This window comes from Nuphar pumila, chromosome 1, assembly GCF_984573655.1.
Source record: "Nuphar pumila chromosome 1, dmNupPumi1.hap1.1, whole genome shotgun sequence".
Lineage (NCBI taxonomy): Eukaryota > Viridiplantae > Streptophyta > Magnoliopsida > Nymphaeales > Nymphaeaceae > Nuphar > Nuphar pumila.
Genome location: NC_143249.1, coordinates 92612911 through 92632794, shown reverse-complemented (window position 1 = coordinate 92632794; position 19884 = coordinate 92612911). Strand labels below are relative to the sequence as shown.

At 37.3% G+C, this 19884-nt stretch overlaps 1 protein-coding gene across 1 annotated transcript in view; it reads left to right on the top strand.

Annotated features, from left to right (window-relative positions):
* Positions 1-10699: 10699 nt before the first annotated feature.
* The window catches only part of LOC149849067 (uncharacterized), a 72260-nt gene continuing 63075 nt past the window's right edge, over positions 10700-19884 (top strand). The window contains exons 1-2 of the mRNA XM_089998479.1: positions 10700-10823; positions 10922-11310. Coding sequence (XP_089854605.1) covers positions 10745-10823; positions 10922-11310 — 468 coding nt within the window. The 5' untranslated portion in view covers positions 10700-10744. The remainder of the gene's footprint in view (positions 10824-10921; positions 11311-19884) is intronic.

Genomic DNA, 19884 nt, shown 5'->3' with positions numbered 1-19884 from the left:
CCCCTGCCATAAGGGGATGCAGAGAGCAGGGAGGAGGGGCTCGACCCCTCCCCTGACATAACAGAAGCAGGGAGGGGTCGTGCCCCTCCCCTGCCAAACAGAGGGAAACAGAGAGGAGGGGGGTGAGCCCCTCCTCTGTCGTAACAGGAGGCAGGGAGGAGGGCTCGGCCCCTCCCCTGCCATAACAAAGACAACAAAGAGGAGGGGGGCGAGCCCCTCCTCTGCCGTAACAGAGAGGAGGGGCTCGACTCCTCCCCTCCCAAAAGTGGCACAGGGAGGGGGACTCGGCCCCTCCCTTACAAAACACGTCGCAGGGTGGGGCTCAGTCCCTCCCTTGCTGAAAAAAGTCGCAGGGAGAGGGCTTTGCCCCTCCCTTGTGATTTAGTGCAGCAGGTTGACGGCTCGATCGCCTCCCTGCGCAACGGAAGGTTAAGGGAGTAAGAGAGGGGATCGGAAGAGAGACGAGAGAGCAAAGAGGGGAAAAGGGCGTACCTAAGGAGTCGCCGAAAGGAGGGAGGGGGGGGGGGAGGGGGGTCGCCGATGGGGGTGCTTGGCAACGCAGAGGTTGGCAAGGGGGGTCGCTCGGGAGAGAAAATAGAAGAGGGGAAGGAGGTTTCGAGAGACCTCCTTCCCTTTGTCGCTGCGTGCTTTTATTAGCATGCAACCGACTAACCCCGTGACAGATCCGGGTCGGGTCCGGGTTAGGGTCCGACCCAGGCCCAAATAAATTTTTTTTTCTGAGTTGTTACAACTGGTGGATTGGCATGAAAAGAGATATCAGAGAGTATGTGTTGAGATGCTTAGTATGCCAGAAGGTCAAGATAGAACATCAAAGACCTGGCGGAACACTCCAGATGATCAAGATACCTCAGTGAAAGTGGAAAAACATTACCATGAACTTTGTGGTGGAAGTGAGAAAACATTACCATGGACTTTATGGTACGTCTGCTCAAGACACGACACCAATATAATACGATATGGGACATAGTGCATCGCCTTACAAAGTCAGCGTACTTCTTACAGACCAGGGTGAATCAGACTCTTGAGAGTCTAGCAGACTTGTATGTAGAAGAGATCGTCAGGTTACATGGAGTACCGATCTCAATTATTTTTTATAGAGATCTGAGATTTACGTCCAAGTTCTGGGGACAACTTTAGAAAGCTTTGGCGACAAAGCTTAAGTTTAGCATAGCTTTTTACCTGCAAACAGACAGACAATCGGAGAGGATGATCCAGACACTAGAGGATACGTTGTGTGTTTCTATGCTTGAATGGAAGGGCCATTAGAGTAAACATTTGAAGTTAGCCGAGTTTTCCTATAATAATAGTTATCATTCAAGCATCGGTATGGCTCCATATGAAGATTTATATGGGCAACCATGTAGGTCTCCTGTATGTTGGAGTTGTATTGGTGATTGAGTTGCTGAGTCTCTAATAGTCTTGCAACACTACATTGACTAAGTGTAGTTGATACGAAAGAAACTTTTGACCGCTCAAAGCCGTCAAAAAAGTTATGCAAATCCAAAGCATCGTGAAGTCACCTTTGAAGTCAGGGTTCATGTATTTGTTAAGGTATCACCAACCAAGAGTGTATTTCGGTTTGGCAAGAAGGGTAAGCTAAGTTCGAGGTATGTAGGACCTTGCCTCATCCTCGAGAAGATTAGAAGCACAACTTACAGATTGGCACAACCGCTCCAATTCTCGAACATCCACGATGTTTTCCATGTGTTTATGTTGAAAAAACATGTGCCAAACCCGACACGTATTATCTAATATGATGAGGTAGAAGCACAGAAGGATCTCACGATCGAGGAGCGTCCGATAGAGATTTTGGACTAATGAGAGCAAGTGTTACAACACAGGATGATTCTTTTAGTGAAGGTATGATGGCAATACTATGGACTCAAAGAATATACATGGGAGCCGAATGCGGAGATGAAAGTGAAATATTCAATCCTATTCGGTATGTAACCTTAGCCAAATTTTGAGGATAATTTTTTTTAAGGGGGTTTGGATGTAATGCCTGCGATTTTTCGTAGAATTTTCGTAAATTTTCATGAGTAATCCTATAAATGATAATTGGGTATGGATAATAAATGTTACAAAATATAAGTAGACTAGTTCCTAGAAAAAAAAACTCTCTAAATGACTATGTTCTGCCAACCCTAGTGAAAATTGTTTTTGAAATTTATTTCTTTTGTGAAGATGGCATTTTTAGAAAATAATTTAGATAATTGAGATAAATTAGTTTTTAAAAGAATTTCATATGCATTTGAAATAATTTGGGTTATATGTGGAGTCATTTTATTTAATTTGAAATATAGTTTTGAAAATTTTGAAATCTAAAATAGTAAATAAAATCAATTAATCAAATAAGAAATAATAGAATGAAAAATTGGATTTAACTAAAATCTATAAAATAGTAGAGGTCCATAGGTGAGCCATTCCCTATGGGGCCCATCCTATGTCGCACCTTATGGTTTAGTTAAAAACTGAATTTAAAACTTTGAATTCAAGACTTTTTAAAAGTTACCAAAAAACTAATTTTTAAAGAGCAAGTCAAAACTTGCTAAATAACAAGAGGGGAGACCTCCCAAGGGGGGAGCCATACCATCCTAGAAGGATCTAGGATAGGCCGGTTGGCTAAGAGAAAAAAAGGAATAAGAAAAGAAAAAAGGAAGGAAAGAAAACATAAATATTGACTAAGTCAAACTTGCTTGCAAGCAAGCAAGTTTGACAAAGTTTTAATATGGAAAGGGGAAACCCCATAAGAGGGTGACGTCCAATTTATGAGGATTATACCTCACACTATATACATTATAGTATGCTATATAATATAATAGCCTAAGTTAAGATGGAAGAATATATATATATATATATAAGGCAATAGGGAAAAAATGATTAGGAAATTTAGAAAAAAAATAAAAGAAAGAAAAGACTAGAGAGTCTTAGATCAAGGGCTAAGAATTTCCCCAACCCCTTGATCGACCCCTAGGCTTTAAACAAAGGGAGGAGGGCTCACGCCTCCCCCCCCCCCCAAACAATTTTTCCCTTTTGTTATTTTGGTTCAATCTCTCCCTATTCTCTTGCCTATTCTTCTTTCTTCTTCCTCTTTTACTTTTTTTTCTGGTTTTCCTCTTCTACATAACTAAGAGGAGTACCCACACACATTGAAGGGGGGTTGAGCAATGAGTTGCAGCCACCACATAAAGCGGAGTAGCCAATTCAATTGCAAAATTCGATTTTTTCGATTAGAAGAGGTGTTTCTTGAAAAAGGTAGGGGGTTCTATTATATAAACATAGATCCAAACTCATACGCAGAAGTTTATTCTGATTTCTAATTAGATGAATCATGTACCAAACCTCCCATGCGAGGATTCGGTGTCGAATTCGTTAAAATTAGAATAGATATGTTTTTTTGAAGAAAAAACCTCTCAAAAATTGGTTTTTGCTAAATCGGGTTTCTTAGATCTTAATTAAAATTAGGTTATAACACTAATATATGTGCATACACTCTGAGTCAAAAGTGCATGCATGCATATACGTGTGAAAAAGTCTTTGGTTTAAGCCTTAACGGAAAAAAATATAAAATGTGCATTGGGTTTGAATATGGGCAAATAGCCTAGCCGATAAGCCTGGATTTGAAGTATTAAGGGTTTTCGATTAAAAGCCCTTCCAGAACCTTGAAATATATTAATGATGAGGGACTGATCTGATTTTCTAGAGAAAAGTCGATTCAATCCCTAGAAAACGTTTTGATTGTTTTGAAAAAAAAACTTAAGATTTGAGGCCAACTGTGTGTTATGGGTTTTTTAGAAATAAAAATCGTTTTTCGAAATACAATTGGGTAACATATAATTAGTTTTAAAAAAAAAATAGTTAGATTTACTTGATTTAATATTTCCATTCATGTTGTATGTTGTTAATTGATATTTTGCTATTTTTCCGTGAAAAAAATATAACTCTATGCATGAATCTGAGAAAAAACACCAAAAATGTTTCTAAGGAAATAATTTTCAGGAAAATATATCAATTTTCCTCCCTAATAGCTGCAAAAATGGGATTTGTTTATAATGAAATACGTAATATTATGAATTGATATTTTTTAAATAATATTTGATGCATTGTTGTTGAAATTTTTTGAAACTTTCAATTCGGGTGGCCTATTTTTGCTCACCTGAATGCATATTTCTTGCTATTTCGTATTTCTGGCCTCACACCTGACTGGTAAATCGTTTGTATCTCCCTCGTTCGTAGGGGTTTTTATGAACGATTTATTGTGTTAGAAAGATAATAAAATTTTACACAATCTATGAAATTTTGAGCTCTATTCACAGAATGAGCACTGAACTATGATAGTCGAAACAAAAAAATTATAGGTTGTACTAAACCGGTCATATCTCTCTCATGCAACAGAAGTTTTTCGAACGGTTTCTGGCACCAAAAAACTAACAAAATTTTCTATAACTTGTCAAAATATCAGCTCTGTCCGCATAACATACACATCTCTAAGATAGTTATATCAGTCAGACAAATTAGGGTTCTGACAAATCCCAAACTGGCTAAAGGCCCGATTAGCAAATACGTGCAATATTTTATAAGGCATTTGAATGTGCTTTTATGTCAATTGTATAACATTGCATGTGTGCTTTTAAAGTAAAATTTTATGCAATGATTGAGTGTCTAATATGGGGCACGAACTGAATGAAGTGCTTATGCATTAATTTGCTTTTGTCACCATTTGCTATTGAATTGAATAAAATTGGCACGAATTGTCATTTGAATATGGATGCTTTAATTGCTTATGATCGATGTGTATTCATGAATGAATGTTAAAGTTAAAAATATATTAATGCATAATTATTGTCTCGCATTTGAAATGTGTTCATCCATGAGCCCTGAAGAGGCCTAAATCTTGTAAATAGATTTGAATTGTGTGTTGTATGGAATCAACGAATTAAAAAGAGTTGAACATATAACACTAAATACTGATGCTTACACAGAGAGGGTAAGTGGTACTTTTGGCTTCGTGGATATTGTATTTGAGCATAGAAGGTTGCTGTAAAACCCACATTTTTTTGATATTTTATGAGAAATAATAGTAAATCAAAGCTAAAATATTTTTTTAAATTAAGCTATAAATTTAATTATAATTCAAGTATTAACAGAAATTCAAAATAAATTTTAAGTTGAGAATTTAATCTGAATCAGGGTTTTTATTTTTACTCATATTTAATCTGGATTTAAGTTGAACTTAAATGAAAACTTAATTTTACTTTCAATATTAGTTAGGATTTGAAGTCTTATTGAATTTTGATTTCGATTTCTGGAGTTTTATCAATTTGGATTTCAGATTGGGAATTTGAATTCTGGTCAGACTTGGATTTGAATTCGGATTTAATCATTGTCTCAAACATTATAGTTGGATTTGGGTTTGGTTCAAGTCTAAAATAAGATTTAGTTGAATGTTAATTCAAGTTTGAATGATAAATTAATTTGAAATTGGAACCAAATTTAGAATTTATAATAATTAATAAATAAATAAATAAATTTTTATATTTGGGTGAAATGTAGAATTTTAATAAAGACTAAATCAAGATTTCATTTGCATATTATAAAGAGTCAAAAATTTAATCTCAATTGAATTTGAGTTTAATTGAAGTTAATTTGTGAAGTTTGGATTTTATTTAGTTTCTATTTCACACAAATTTGAATTCAAATTTTTATTAAACATAAATATGAATTTGGACATAATACCCATTTTTTTGAGGTTTTTCTTTAATCTTGGCATTTAAATTATTATGTGATAAATTATAAATTTTAAATTCTAGCTAGAAGTGCTTCGAGGGTTTGTAGGATTTAAAAGGAAAATATTTAGGTATGAAAATAACCCCTACACGCCTAGGGTTTTTCAGAATCTCGAAACTTGATTTTCTAAATAGTTTTGAAAAAATTGAATTTACCCTTAGTTGAATTAATGAAAATAAATAATTTAAGTATTTAAAACTTTGAAAATATATTAATGAAATTTAATTAGGCTTGAATTTAATTAAAATACATGTATTAGCATTTTATGTGAATTTTGAATTAGTTTATGAAACATTCCAATTTAATTTGAATTGAATTTGACTTGAATTTCATAGAATGAATTTCAAAAATAAACTAGAGTTTGTAAAATGGTAGGAGTCTATAGGTGGGCCATCCCATCGTATGTGGCATCCCAATTTAAGGTTTAAATTGGTGAAAATAAAAACAAGTTTGAAAAAGAGGTGAAAATCAAACTTAGTAAAAACAAGGAAAAAGAGTTGAAAAAATCAAAACTTTCTAATTTTCAAAACAAACCCCATAAGGAGTGGCATCAATTTTAGAAGACCCTAGAAGGGTCCAGCAAGGGCTGGACCCATGAAGGGAATAGGAAAGAAAGAAAGAAAAGGAATATATATATATAATAACATTTGAAAAGTCTGGCTTTTTTAAAAATTAAAAAGAAGGTTAACCATGGTGGTCTACTACCCTAAACAAGCCCTCACATACGTGGGTTTGGCTTAGGGCTATCAAAATGTGGAAAAAGAATGGTTTTCTGAGTGAAAACCTCTTTGAAAAAACGTTTTTCCCAAAAATCAGTTTCTCAGAAAATTAAAACTTACAATTTTAAAATCCATAAATTAGGCTATGATTTTTATGCAAATTTTGATTTGGGTTAGTAGTGTATGGTATTGTAGACATCCTATACAAATTCAACGAATTTCCATGGTTGAAATCCTTAGATTTTATAATTTTAGTCTTATCGGGTTTTTAGAAAAAAAAATGGTAAATTTAAGAAAATCATGATTTTCGTAATTAGGATCGTGTAATATTTTGATTGTAGTTGTTAGAGTAGGTTCATGTGTATATTTTGTGATTTTTATAGTTTTTTTTTAAATTTTAATTGCATGTAAATTCTATGATTTATTTGATTAATTGGGCATTTTATTGATTCCCACTGGATCTCTAGTCCCAAACCAGTGGTTTTGAACTTGGATCCACTTTTCACTTACTTAAAATTAGTAAAGATTGGTTTGAGTTCTTTCTTGGACCAAATCCAGATCCATATTTTTGTCTCTACCTTTAAATACCCCAAACCCATCAAATCTGGACCCAGATCTAACCCAAATACCCCTCATTTCAACACATTTTAATCCTAACCCCTATCCCAATCAACCTGAACTATCCGAAATTTCAAAATTTTGACCAAATCCACTAAACTTCAATCCAAATCTAACTCCATTACACTCTCACCCAATCCAAGAACCTATAAACCTAAACTTAACCTATAATCTAAATATGAACCTAACCTAAACCTTAAACCTTAAACCCACCCAGTCTATATCTAAACCAAGATCGGACCTAGACTTTTCATGTCCCATCATGCATCTAGAGTTTGACCCCGTAGGTGACAATGATCGGTTAAAGCAAAAATTTCTAGAAAGCTCTCTCCTTGAGCATATCCTTTCCTATCATCTCCATCCAAGTCTTCCTAGGCCTACCCCGACCTCTTTTAACTAATATATTTTCTCATTTCTCCATCCTGCTAACTGGAGCATCATTAGGCCTTCGCCGAATATGTCCAAACCATAGTAAACGATTCTCTCTTATCTTATTTTCAATGGGTGCAACACCTACCTTCTTACGTATCTCCTCGTTCTGAATCTTAGCTTTTATTGTATTTCCACACATCCATCTAAGCATACGCATCTCAACTACACTCATTTTTTGAATATGATGTCTCTTGGCAGCCCAACATTCCGTACCATATAGTAAAGCGGGCCTAATAGTTGTCCTATAAAACTTTCCCTTCAACCGCAATGGCATTCTACGATCGCACAACACTCCAGTTGCACTTTTCCATTTCATCCACCCAACCTTTATCCTATGATTTATATCTCCATCAATTTCTCCATACTTTTGAATAATAGATCCCAAATATTTGAAACAATCATCCACCAGTATTTCTTGCTCACCAAGCTTCACTACACTCCCATCACTACTTCGTTGCTTACTAAACTGACATTCCATATATTTTGTCTTACTCTTACTCAACTTAAAACCTCTTGCTTCCAATGTCTGTCTCCATAATTCTAACTTAGCATTAACCCCAGCTCTAGACTCATCAATCAAAACAATATCATCAGCAAACAACATACACCACGGCAAATTTTCTTGAATTGATCTCATAAGCTCATCCATCACTATAGCAAATAGGAAAGGGCTTAAAGCAGATCCTTGATGTAACCCAACCGTTATAGGAAAATTGGTTGTCACCCCTCCACAAGTGTGGACATTGGTTACTACTCCTTCATACATATCCTTAATTATACTAATGTACTTGAGAGAAACACTTTTCTTCATCATTGTCCACCAGAGAACGTCCCTAGGTGCTCTATCGTATGCCTTCTCCAAATCAATAAAAACCATATGCAAATCTTTGTTCCTCTCTCTATTTATCTCAATAAGTTGTCTAAGAAGATGTATAGCTTCCATAGTTGATCTTCTAGGCATAAAACCAAATTGATTCTCCGATATCATGACAACCTTCCTCAACCTAGACTCAATCACCCTCTCCCAAAGTTTCATAGTATGACTCATGAGTTTTATACCACGATAGTTTGTGCAATCTTGTATATCACCCTTATTCTTATATAGAGACACCAAAGTACTCTTCCTCCACTCATTATGCATCTTATTTGTCCGCCAAATCTTGTTAAAAATATTTGTCAACCATTCTAAATCTTTCTCTCCCAAGCATTTCCAAGCCTCGATAGGTATACCTTCTGGGCCAACTGCCCTTCTTGATTTCATTTTCTTCAAAGCCTCTGCAATTTCTTTCTTTTGAATCTTGCGCATGAAGTCACGATTCATCTCATGAAAAAGAATGGACAAGTCTCCAAGATCTTGAGCATGACTTCCATTAAATAGCTTATCAAAATGATCTTTCTATCTCTCCTTAATCTCCTCATCTTTGACTAAAACCCTTTGTGTTTCATTTTTGATACATCTAATCATACCCAGATCCCTCGATTTTCTATCTCTCATCTTTGCAAGCCTATAAATATCCTTCTCGCCCTCTTTGGTATCCAACTTGTCATAAACCTCCTTATATACCTTATCCCTTGTGTTTCGAACTACTTTTTTAGCTTCCTTCTTTGCTATCATATACTTCTCAAAATTCTCATTATCACGACTTTTACTTAGATTTATATAACACTCTCTTTTAACCTTAATAGCTAATTTAACATCCTCGTTCCACCATGATGTATCCTTACCTAGCGGTACACCGCCTTTAGACTCACTCAATACCTCCTTAGCTACCTTTCTCATGCCACCCATTATCTTATTTCACATTGAGTCTGAATCCTCTTCGAGACACCGATCAACTTCCTTAACTACCTGCTCTACAAACATTCTTTGTTTAACTCCTTTCAGTGCCCACCACTTAATTATAGGATTTATCCTATGTTTATCCCTTTTGCGGCATTGTCTAATTCTAAGGTCTAAAATTAAGACTCTATGTTGTGTAACTACACTTTCTCCTAGTATAACCTTACAATCGATGCAATAACCCCTATCTCTCTTTCTAAGTAGGAAAAAATCTATCTAACTCGTATTAACCCCACTTTTAAATGTTATCAGGTGAGACTCCTTCTTCCTAAACCAAGCGTTTGCTAAGATCATATTATAGGACAAACTAAAATCTAAAATTCTTTTTCCACTTTCGTTTCTTTCTCCTATACCATAGCCTCCATGAATACTCTCAAATCCATCCCTAATAATGCCTACATGTCTATTAAGGTCACCGCCGATGAAAAACTTTTCACCATAAGATATCTCTTGTACTAATTCATCTAAATCTTCCAAAAATTGATGCTTAATGGAATCATCTAAACCTACTTGAGGTGCATAAATACTAATAATATTAATAATATCTGTACCTAATACTAATTTAATAAGTAAAATCCTATCACCCTTCCTACGGACCTTAACTACCTTATCTATAAACTCACGACTCATAACAATTCCTACTCCATTCCTATTTCTATTTATTCCTGTATACCAAATCTTATATCCCTGAGGTTCTATCACTTTTGCCTTCTCACCTACCCATTTGGTCTTTTGTAGACATAAAATATCAATCTTTCTCCTACACATAACATCTACTAACTCTACCAACTTATCAATTAAAGACCCTGTGTTTCAAGTGGCTAACCTAATTTTATAGTCTTGGACTAACTTCTTTACCCCCACCCGTCCAACAAAGTGAGAGAACCCTTGCCTATTTGACACCACACCTGGGCGCCGGTGTGCCGCGTTGCTTCCGGGTGTGACGGGCAAATCTTACCCGGTGTAGTTAGGATAAGGCTTGATGATGATTTTTGAAAATTTAAATATACCAAGATTTTTTATTTATTTATCGTGAGATTCTCCTTTGCTGAGAAATTCCTGATTTTCCGGTGCCACTGAATAACTCGGTTTTGACATTGGTGCGAAGTGAAAACCGAATCTATAGCGAAACGTTTTGGAAATGAAATCCGCCCAATCCGGTTTGCTGACGCAACGGCCGTGACGACGTACTTGTATCCGTAAACTGGTGACTATGCGCAGAAGATGAATTTATCAAAATACCCCTGCTCTTTTGGCGCGCATTTCCTCGTCCGTCGTCTCTCTCTGGGTGCTGTGCAAATTCTTCGTCTTCTTCGTCCGTCTTTCGATGGATTTCAATCGATTCAGGCCGTTCGAACCTTCCAGAAGTCTCAGCGATGGCTTCTTCACCAACGAAGCCATTCGAGGTATGGGATTAAAGGAAAACCTTAGAACAATCCCTTCTTCTCCTTTCATTTTTTCGGACATTCTCCTCTCTGAATCCCTTTTCTGGTCTGATTTTCAGCGGGATATATCGCCCGAGACCTTGTCGGGAGCCACCTGCTGGAGAAAACCCTGAGTTCGAGGGAGGCCCTGAGGTGGGAGATCGAGAAGCAGAAGATCCGCTCGGAGCTTATCGTCGCGGACATCGTGAGGAGGCGCCATCTCGTGGAGGAGGTCCACCGGGAGCTCGCGCTCGAGCGGGAACTCGCACTCCGGCGGGAGAGCCGGTTGCTCGACTCCTTGGCCTCTCGGGCGACGGATGTTAAGGCGGAGAATCGCTTCTCGCTTGCGCCACAGCCGTTGCCTGAGTCAGGGTCCGTGATCGACTGGTTTCGGCTCGAGGAGTCTGCTTCGGGTGACCCAGGGTTTTCGGAGCCGGGGGCTCAGAAGAAAGCGCCTGTGGCGCCTCCTGTGAGTTTGTTCAAGAAAGAATCACTTTTTTTCTTCCCATTTTTCGCCGAAAATTACCTGCGTTTCCTTTGCAAGCCGCTTTTAACATCATACTTTGTCCTTTTCGCTTTCTATTCGTGTGAATACACATTCCTAGAAGCACAAATTTTTGCTTGGGGAAATAAAGTTTTGTTTTTTTAATGGTAAATTCGCGTGTTTTTATTCTTGATGACAACACTCGTCTTTGCGCCTAATTTTAGAGCGCATGCGTTATTTGTTTCTGGATATATGTTTTCAGAAAATCTTCTTTTCAGTTTTTCCCTTTATGATGGATGGTCTCAACTGCTGGCTCCATCGACAAACAAGATGTTATCGTCTAATACGCATATTGTACCTATTCGTTTATGCATCCTGTGTGTATTTTGATTGTTGGGGTCATAGCGAGCGTTTTGTAGGGAAAACATGGTTTTGCATTATGGGTTTTCCTTGCTCGAAGGTTCATGGATGTTGCTGCCCTATTTGCTAAAGTTTGCTTCTTTTCAGCCATACCTTTGTTCCTGTTGTCAATCCTTTCTAAAACAAAAGTTTTGCCTTCCTCTTCAGTTGATAAGTATGGTCCTATATGTATTTTGAAGGAAGAAAAAACTATCTTTCTTTTTCTTTTTGGATAGACCAGCTGGGGTTAAGCAGGCCCCTATCAGTTCATTAAACATATTATCAATTTACATTGTTCTTCCTAAAGAGCTAATCCATGAAAAACAAATAAAAATTCATGAGAGTTCCTCCCAAACAAAAAATCCAAGACCCAAACTCTGTTAGAAGCATAGTCACATATATCAGCGATATTTTGAAAATATCAAGATATTATCGTGATATATTCAGCAAACGATAATATAGGTTAAATATCGTGATGTTTTCAAACCAGTTTGATAATATCGTGATATTATCACTATATTCTCGTGATATTATCATGATATTATCAATTAGTTTTACTGTTTTTATTTATTTTTTACATTTTAAATATGTTTTTCTTCTTTTTTTTTATATTTTTTACTTATTTCATTTATTATTTATGTATTTTTTGTCTAAACATGATATTTTCTTATTTATTTTTGTTATTTTTTATATATTTTAAGCCCCGAGATTTTCTCAAGATTTATCACCAAACCTATATTATCTCGAGAAATTGCCTCTCGAGATATAGTCAATACTGATATTTGTGACTATGGTTAGAAGGACACCTGAGTCTTGTTCAGGCTCACGGTGGACTTGGTCTCTCTCCGGACTCTCACACTATGGAGGACTCTCTCAAGAAGGACTCCCTAAAGAAGGAAGCTCACATGAAGGACTCCCTTGCATTGGAGTCTCATGTGTTAGGGACTTGCATGATTCAGGGCTCTCAAGAGTCCAAACACCAAAATCGTGTGGACCTCTTGGGCCCCTTGATCTCTTAAAATCGTGTAACCCAGAGGTCCTCCTAAGTCTATAAATATAATAATAATCATAGCTCTCAGGTGACCTGAAATGAGTCTTTCTCATGGATGTAGGCACGCTTTCTGCTGAACCACATAAATTGTTTTGCCATCTTTGTTTGTGTGTCATTTTAAACTCAATGACATTATAGTGGACTTGGATAAGATCAAGAAGAAAACCATCTTCTTTACACACAAACTCAATGTCATTACACTCAACTATCTGGGCTTGAAAATCTTCTTTACAATTCTGGATCTAAGATTAAATGATCCAAGACCCAACTCTGGGCTCCATAACCAGATTAGACTTCTTTAAGCGTCCCACTTTAGAAGGTGATTTAGTAAGAAAGCCTTTCCTAATTAAAGGTTTCTTACTATTATGCTTAGGCATATTCTTTCCCTCTAATGTAGGGCTAAATTGAGAAGGATCTCCATCTTTACTTGCCTCCTCTACTATGGAATTCATATTACCCGTTAAAGCCCCACTCCTTATCTTATTAGGAGACTTTAAAAAAGACTCTAGATTAGATGAAATCTCAGCATCCGTATTGGCCTCATCATATTTTCTCTTTGGATTATCCAACATGGTAATTCCATCATTTACCAAATCAGAAATTTCTACATCATAAAATGGCATCCCATCAAGCCCTTCATAAGCCTCATCTAAAATAGGCAATAACTCATCCAACAACCTATCTTGAGGATTGCTAACCAACTCAAGATTTGTTTCCTCAAGTACACTAGATTTTGCAACATCATCCAAATCCTTCATGATTTGACCTTTCCCTTCCTTCAAAGATACCAAAGCTGTAGCAGTTACCTTAGAAAGATCCTGAATAACTGAACTGTCCACATTTCCAATATTGACCTCCCCAATCAAAGAATTCACAATATCCACTTCGGCCATAGAAGCACCCACCTCATCAGGATTCTTTCTTAGAACACCGGAATCTCTATCAGCTTCACCTTCAGCTGCCAAAATCTGCTCACCAGGATTCGTAGGATTTATCTCCTCCACCAGATAAGAAACATCAGGTTCAGTTATCAGGTTCACATTAGAAACATTCATAGACAATCCTAATACTGAATCAACTGAATTAATATTGGAACTAATTCTGAACTCATCAAACCCATTAACAAACTCCGACATGATTCTTCTAGGACTATTATAGTTAAAGAATAACACATCATTAATCCCATGATTATGGTCTGCTTCGCCTTCTATTTCCTGAGCTTCTGAATTAAGAACATAAAAATGGTTGCTAATTTGCATACGATCCAATGAATCTCCTTGTTTCTTTGACGACATTTTTGGAGTCCAATGATACAAATTTTTTCTTTTCCATATGCTGTTCTTGCAACAGGCTTCTTGCCATTATCAATTCTCCTAAGTTTCTTTGGACGAGACCCAACAAAATCGTTCCTAGATTGACAAAAGGAACACAATGAAGTTGACCCTTCATATTCAATTTGAAGATCACCAGAAAACTGATCTCCAATCGCAACTGAAACCTTTTTATTGACTTACCAGGGCAAAGTGCCAGCTACCTCCCAAATCAGATCTATTGTCAATAGTAATTAGCTTTGCATCGATAGCTTCTACAATACACCAAAACACCTCCTTACGCCAAACAACAGGAGGAAGATTATATATTCTGGCCCAAACTGGAACTGAATGAAGACCATGAAGTTTTGGAATTCTTGAGCCATCCCAGGTTTCCATTAACAAGTTTCAACCAACCAACATTCAAGAACCCTTTGTTAAAACGTATTGTAAGTCTCATGATTAGCAAAAGTAATAACAAACTCACTTCTCGACAATGATGAAAAACAGGCCTGTTCTTAATATTCCACCTCTTAATCAGTTCTTGCACAAAGAACTGACGCTCCATAGCTTTTTTGCCCCACTTACTAACAAGTGAATACTTCAACCTTATATTCTTGGACTCGTAAAAACATGATGGTATATTAATGATCATGTGGCCCATATCTTCTAATGGAGGTGGTAGAGAATCAGGATTAGGAAGTAGAGAACACCCTACCACCTATGCCCATGATCGATTAACTGAGAGTTTTTTGCAGCTATCCTTAGAATCAACATCAAGAGCACCTTTTCCACGACCCTGCTGAGTAGACGCACCAACTACCTTCTCTGATCCTTCTTGCTAGAGAAGAACCCACTCAAACAAAGGTTGAGTTGTAGTCAGTACGCCATGGCCTCTCTCCTGAGAGGAGGAAGAAACCCTAAGGGGCGAGGACCCGAGTTCTGACCCATCTAGCCAGATCCCAAAACAATATATATTTCAAGTCAGTTTTTTGGTCTCTTTTATTTGGAACTTGGAAGATTAGAAAATCATATATAAGTAGTTCAAATATGAAATATAATGATAAAGAGAGTCAAAAGAAAAGCAGCATAGAGCAGAGAAAAAGAGAGAAGGTTAAGTTAAAATGTCTGGCATACATTCTTTGGCGAAAAGGAGCAATGAGTCTTGAGGTTGGTTGTGAATTGTACCAATCCAGCATGAGCCACCATTTGCTTATGGTGTGGTATTTTCTCCCTTTAACCAAGATTCAGCTTGCTATTAAAATCAATCTCTCCAATAAGGATTTCCAGTCAGCTGATTGATCTGTCCAAGCTATTTCCCTCAAACTAGAGAAGAAAGGACAAAAACAAACTAAGAGTGGCCATCTCTTCATGGAAATAAGAAAGGAGTAGGTGCTGGCTAAGTAAATACTCTTGGCTGTATGTTAGACTGGATTAAGGATCTATCCAATACCACATGCCAAGTGAAAAGTATTGCTCTAGGAATGGGACTCGAACCCCAAATGACCCTTCTTTGAGAATGGGGCTGGAGTTACCTCATTGAGTTATCTATAGCAGAAATGAGCAGGGTATCCCAGATTTAGTGCAACCCCAGATGAAATCTTCTTCTTCATGATTTAGTTTTCGATTGTGCATCATTAGCAGATTTCACTCAGAAAATTTAGTCTGTTGGAAGATGTCAAAGAACCAAATTCTGAGGCCCTTACCAATCCAGGACAAGAAGCCTGCTGCCGTGCAACCCTTGGATCTTGGATCTGGCCATATGAAAGAATGAAGATTGCAGGAAATTTGGCAGAAAAGGGGGCTAGTCCAGTCCTGTTGCCCTTAAAAGGGATCTGTCACCTGCTTCCCACCTGTAATCTAATTCTGTCATTGAATAATTCTAAAGTTTTAATCCCTTTCCATAAACTAGAGGCAGAATGACATTGTTGGTTTGGAACTCATTGCAGGCATGTTGGCATTCTAATTTTCCTTTTAAGAAGACATGAAGCCAAAAAAGCTTCTTGTGCTTTTTAACTTACCATGTTTTAAGTTTCATTACCAAGGATATGTTGCATGCTATGTAAGACGGACTCTTCTAACAGGGCACCGCACCCGCACCCATGCGGGTGCGATACTTGGATACAACTTCTTTTGTGTCTGGTGAAGTCAACCACACTGAGGTCCATTTCTGTCCAAAAGTAGATTCAGTTAATCCTAACCAAGTCCAGTTTTATCTATATTATATATGTAAATACATAAATGCACACACCCGCACCCAAGTTTTTTTAAAGTGACACATCGCCGCACCCGCACCTATGTGACATAGGTTGCATGTAGCCACATTTTTTTCAATCTATGACTGTACATTATTGAAAGTCTATGTATCTATGCAATATAATGTTTTACATTTCTGTGTAATATCTCTTTATTAGGTCTTATTGTACATACCCTATAAAAAAGGGGGTATTTTAGATTTTTTACATTTTTCCTTTGTTGTACACTTAAGGGTCGACCCTTTTTATGTAAGTGAGGACCCCCTCACACAATATTGCATTGTGAAGTAAACATTGTTTCTACTGTCCATTTGAGCTCTTTGTAAACCCTAGCTCCTTTCCCTCTCTATTCTCATAAACTTCAACGTGGTATCAAAGCTAGAGGGTGCAAGAAAGAAGAGCTGGAAGGAGGAGAAGGTTGAGGTTACGGTATACGTCATCAAGGAAGGAATGACTGGTCTGCTCAGACCAGTTTTAGTTAGTTTGAATCCACAACTTGTTAGGGCTTGATTTTAGAAGATCTACAAATCAAACCCCATTGAATTTGGAGTTGTTTTGGATTTTTGGTGATTTTTTCAAGATCTTCTGAGTTTCTTGAAAAGTTCAGCCCAAATTTGGGGAAAACAGTGAATCTGCTTCAATTTTTGGTTTTTGAAGGCTCAAATCAGTTCTATTCATGTTGTTTTTGCTATAGAAGGTCGGAGAAACTGATTGGGTCAGCTGTTTTGGGGTTTTGGAGGAGATTTGAGCAAGTTTTGAGGTGTCTATAACTTGCAATAAGCTATTTTTTTTTAAGGTGCCGACTACCCCTATTTGCTGAGTGTGAGCTGGGTATGTGTTGGTTCAGCATATGTTGTAGGTAGAGAGTGCTTTGTGACTTCCATTTGCTTTTTGATATGTTTTGTTGGGATTTTGGTGAGCTTATTTCCTTCTATTTTTGGTAACATTGGTTGTTTGTGTAATTATGGAGAAGGAAGGGATTTCAATTATTAAGTTGAATGAGACTAATTATGTATATTGGGCTGATTTCTTGGAAGCCTTAGTTGTTGGAAAATGTTTGGGAGGTTCCTTGAATGGTTCAAAGGCAAAACCCAAGGTTTCTGATGAGGGTTTTGATAAGTCTATAGAGGAATGGGTCATGAACAGTGCGAGAGTCAAGGCATGGATTCTTGGGTCCGTGGAACCGAGAGTTGCCATAAATATTTCAACATTTCATGAGGCAAAAGAAGCTTGAGTGTACCTCAGGCAATTCTATAAATAGGAGAATTGGGCAAGACATTATCAATTCATTCAAGAGTTGAGAAGTATGCCCCAAGAAAACAAATCCATTGAAGAATTTCATTCAGATGTGCAGAGAATTTGGGATGCCCTTGCACTTATGGAGTGCGAGAAAAAATGTGAGAAATGTACAAAATTTGTGTCTTGTACATCATGTCAAACCTATTTGGGGTTTCTTGATGAACACATAGAGTCTGACAGAGTTATTGAGTTTCCCATGACTCTTGGACCAGAATTTGATAGAACGAGTGCCATTTTGCATCTTTCTCACTTATCATCTATAACTCAAGTCATTACACAATTAATTGCAGAAGAGACTAAGATAAAGTCTCTTGTATCATATTAATTCGAGGATAATGTCATGGCTGTTTCTAGGCAGATGGGTGGTAAAGTTGGTAGAAGAAGTGGTGATAGGACTGGAGGACGAGAAGAGTTGGGATTTGGTTGGAGAGGTGGCCTTAGTTCTGTTCAGTGTCACTATTGCAAGAGCTTTGGCCATATAAAACTTTTTTGTCCCATTCTCAAGAAAAAGAAAAGTGGTGCATGTGCAGCTTCTTCTGAGAGTGAGAGTATAATGCCCAAGGATGAGCAACTAGGTGGTCTATCGTTTGCTAGTAGCGAAGTGATAGGTAGTGGGTAGCTTCAGAGGTTAGAGCGGGTTCAGTATGAGATCAACATCAGATTTAACAACTGCAACTTCTTGCTCAGTCAACCATTGGTCCTTCTTTCTCTGCCACTCCTACCTCCTCTCTGGTACTGCTTTCTTAGGTATCTCAGGTCATTCTTTTGGTTGGCTAATAGACTCTGGAGCTTCATATCATATGACAACTCATGAGTATCTCCTAGCCAACTGTCGACCCTGCAGTGGTATTTTTCGCACTGCAGATGGTTCTTCTATGTTTGTCTCCAAAGTAGGTTTAATTACTTATGATTCTTATCCTGATACTAAATTCAATCTCTTGCAAGTTTACCATGTTCTAATCTTTGCTATGAATCTTATTTTTCTCTCTTGTTGGTTGTGATGTACATGATCAATTGTCAGGGAATAAGATTGGGATTGATCGTAGAAAAAAAGGTTTATATTACCTGGACTGGATTGATATGAGGAAGCAGAAGGAAGTTGGAACTGGAGCTTCAGTTATAGATGAGTCTGTTGTTAAAAATTGTTAATATATATATATATATATTATGTATATTTATTTGTATAAATATATTTTTCTCTTTCTTTATTTATATATGTGTGTAACTAGATTAGTAACTAGGTTAGAGTAGTTAGGTTAGTTTTTATTTTTTTTGGTCTTGTTTGAACTAGTCAACACTTGTTGACTAGTCAACAAGAGAGTCGTTGGGAGGCCCAACGACTCTATTGAGAGCCGTTGTCATTGAACCCTCCCAACCCAACGACTCTCTTGGCGCCTCTCATGTTTGTGTATATATAAGGGTTGGAACCCCTCTCAAATGTAATGCTTCCTGCATGAAGGTTATCAATAAAATATTATTTATTTTTAGCTTCTTGTCTTGCCCCTTGTGTGGGTTTTGTGAGAAAGCCCATTTGTGGCTTTTTGTGTTCTTTAGCATTGTGGTGGATCTTGTTGGTGGCTTCCGTTTTCTTTACATGGTATCAGAGCAAGGTTCACTATTTACTCTTGAGGATTGCGTATTATCTCGTTTTCCATGCTTGTGGGAGAAAAAAATTTTCTTGGTGATTCAAGTGCTCGTGTGTTTGTGGTGGTGTGCTCATACTACTACTCTCTCCTTTCTCATCTACTTCTCTTGTTCTTTTTTCTTTTCTTCTCTTTCTCTCTACTTTGTAAGGATGGATGACAATGAGAAAGTCACCATCATACCCATGAAACTCAATTATACTAATTTCGTAATGTGGTCTTCAATAATGAAGCACCATATATGGGAAAATGATTGTGGGGATTAATCCACACGATGGACCAAAAAGTTCAGGTGACCTCCCATCACCCAGAGGTTAGGAGGTCGGGTTATCCTTAAGATCTAGGGATTGAACCTCACTAGTGCACTGGAAGGATGCATTCGAAGCAACCTGGTAGGGTTTCCATGCATGAAAACTATCGCCCCGCTATGGACAGGGTCATCAGCCCTCTCGGGTATACAAAATACATAGTATAATAAACCTCAGAACGTCGCGTTGATGCCAAAGTCATGCTTTTCCCACGTACCAAGGGGTGAACGGTTAATATTGAAACAATGCTTTAGCTATAGGTTTGGCGATGAATGAATAAATAAACGTGCGTTA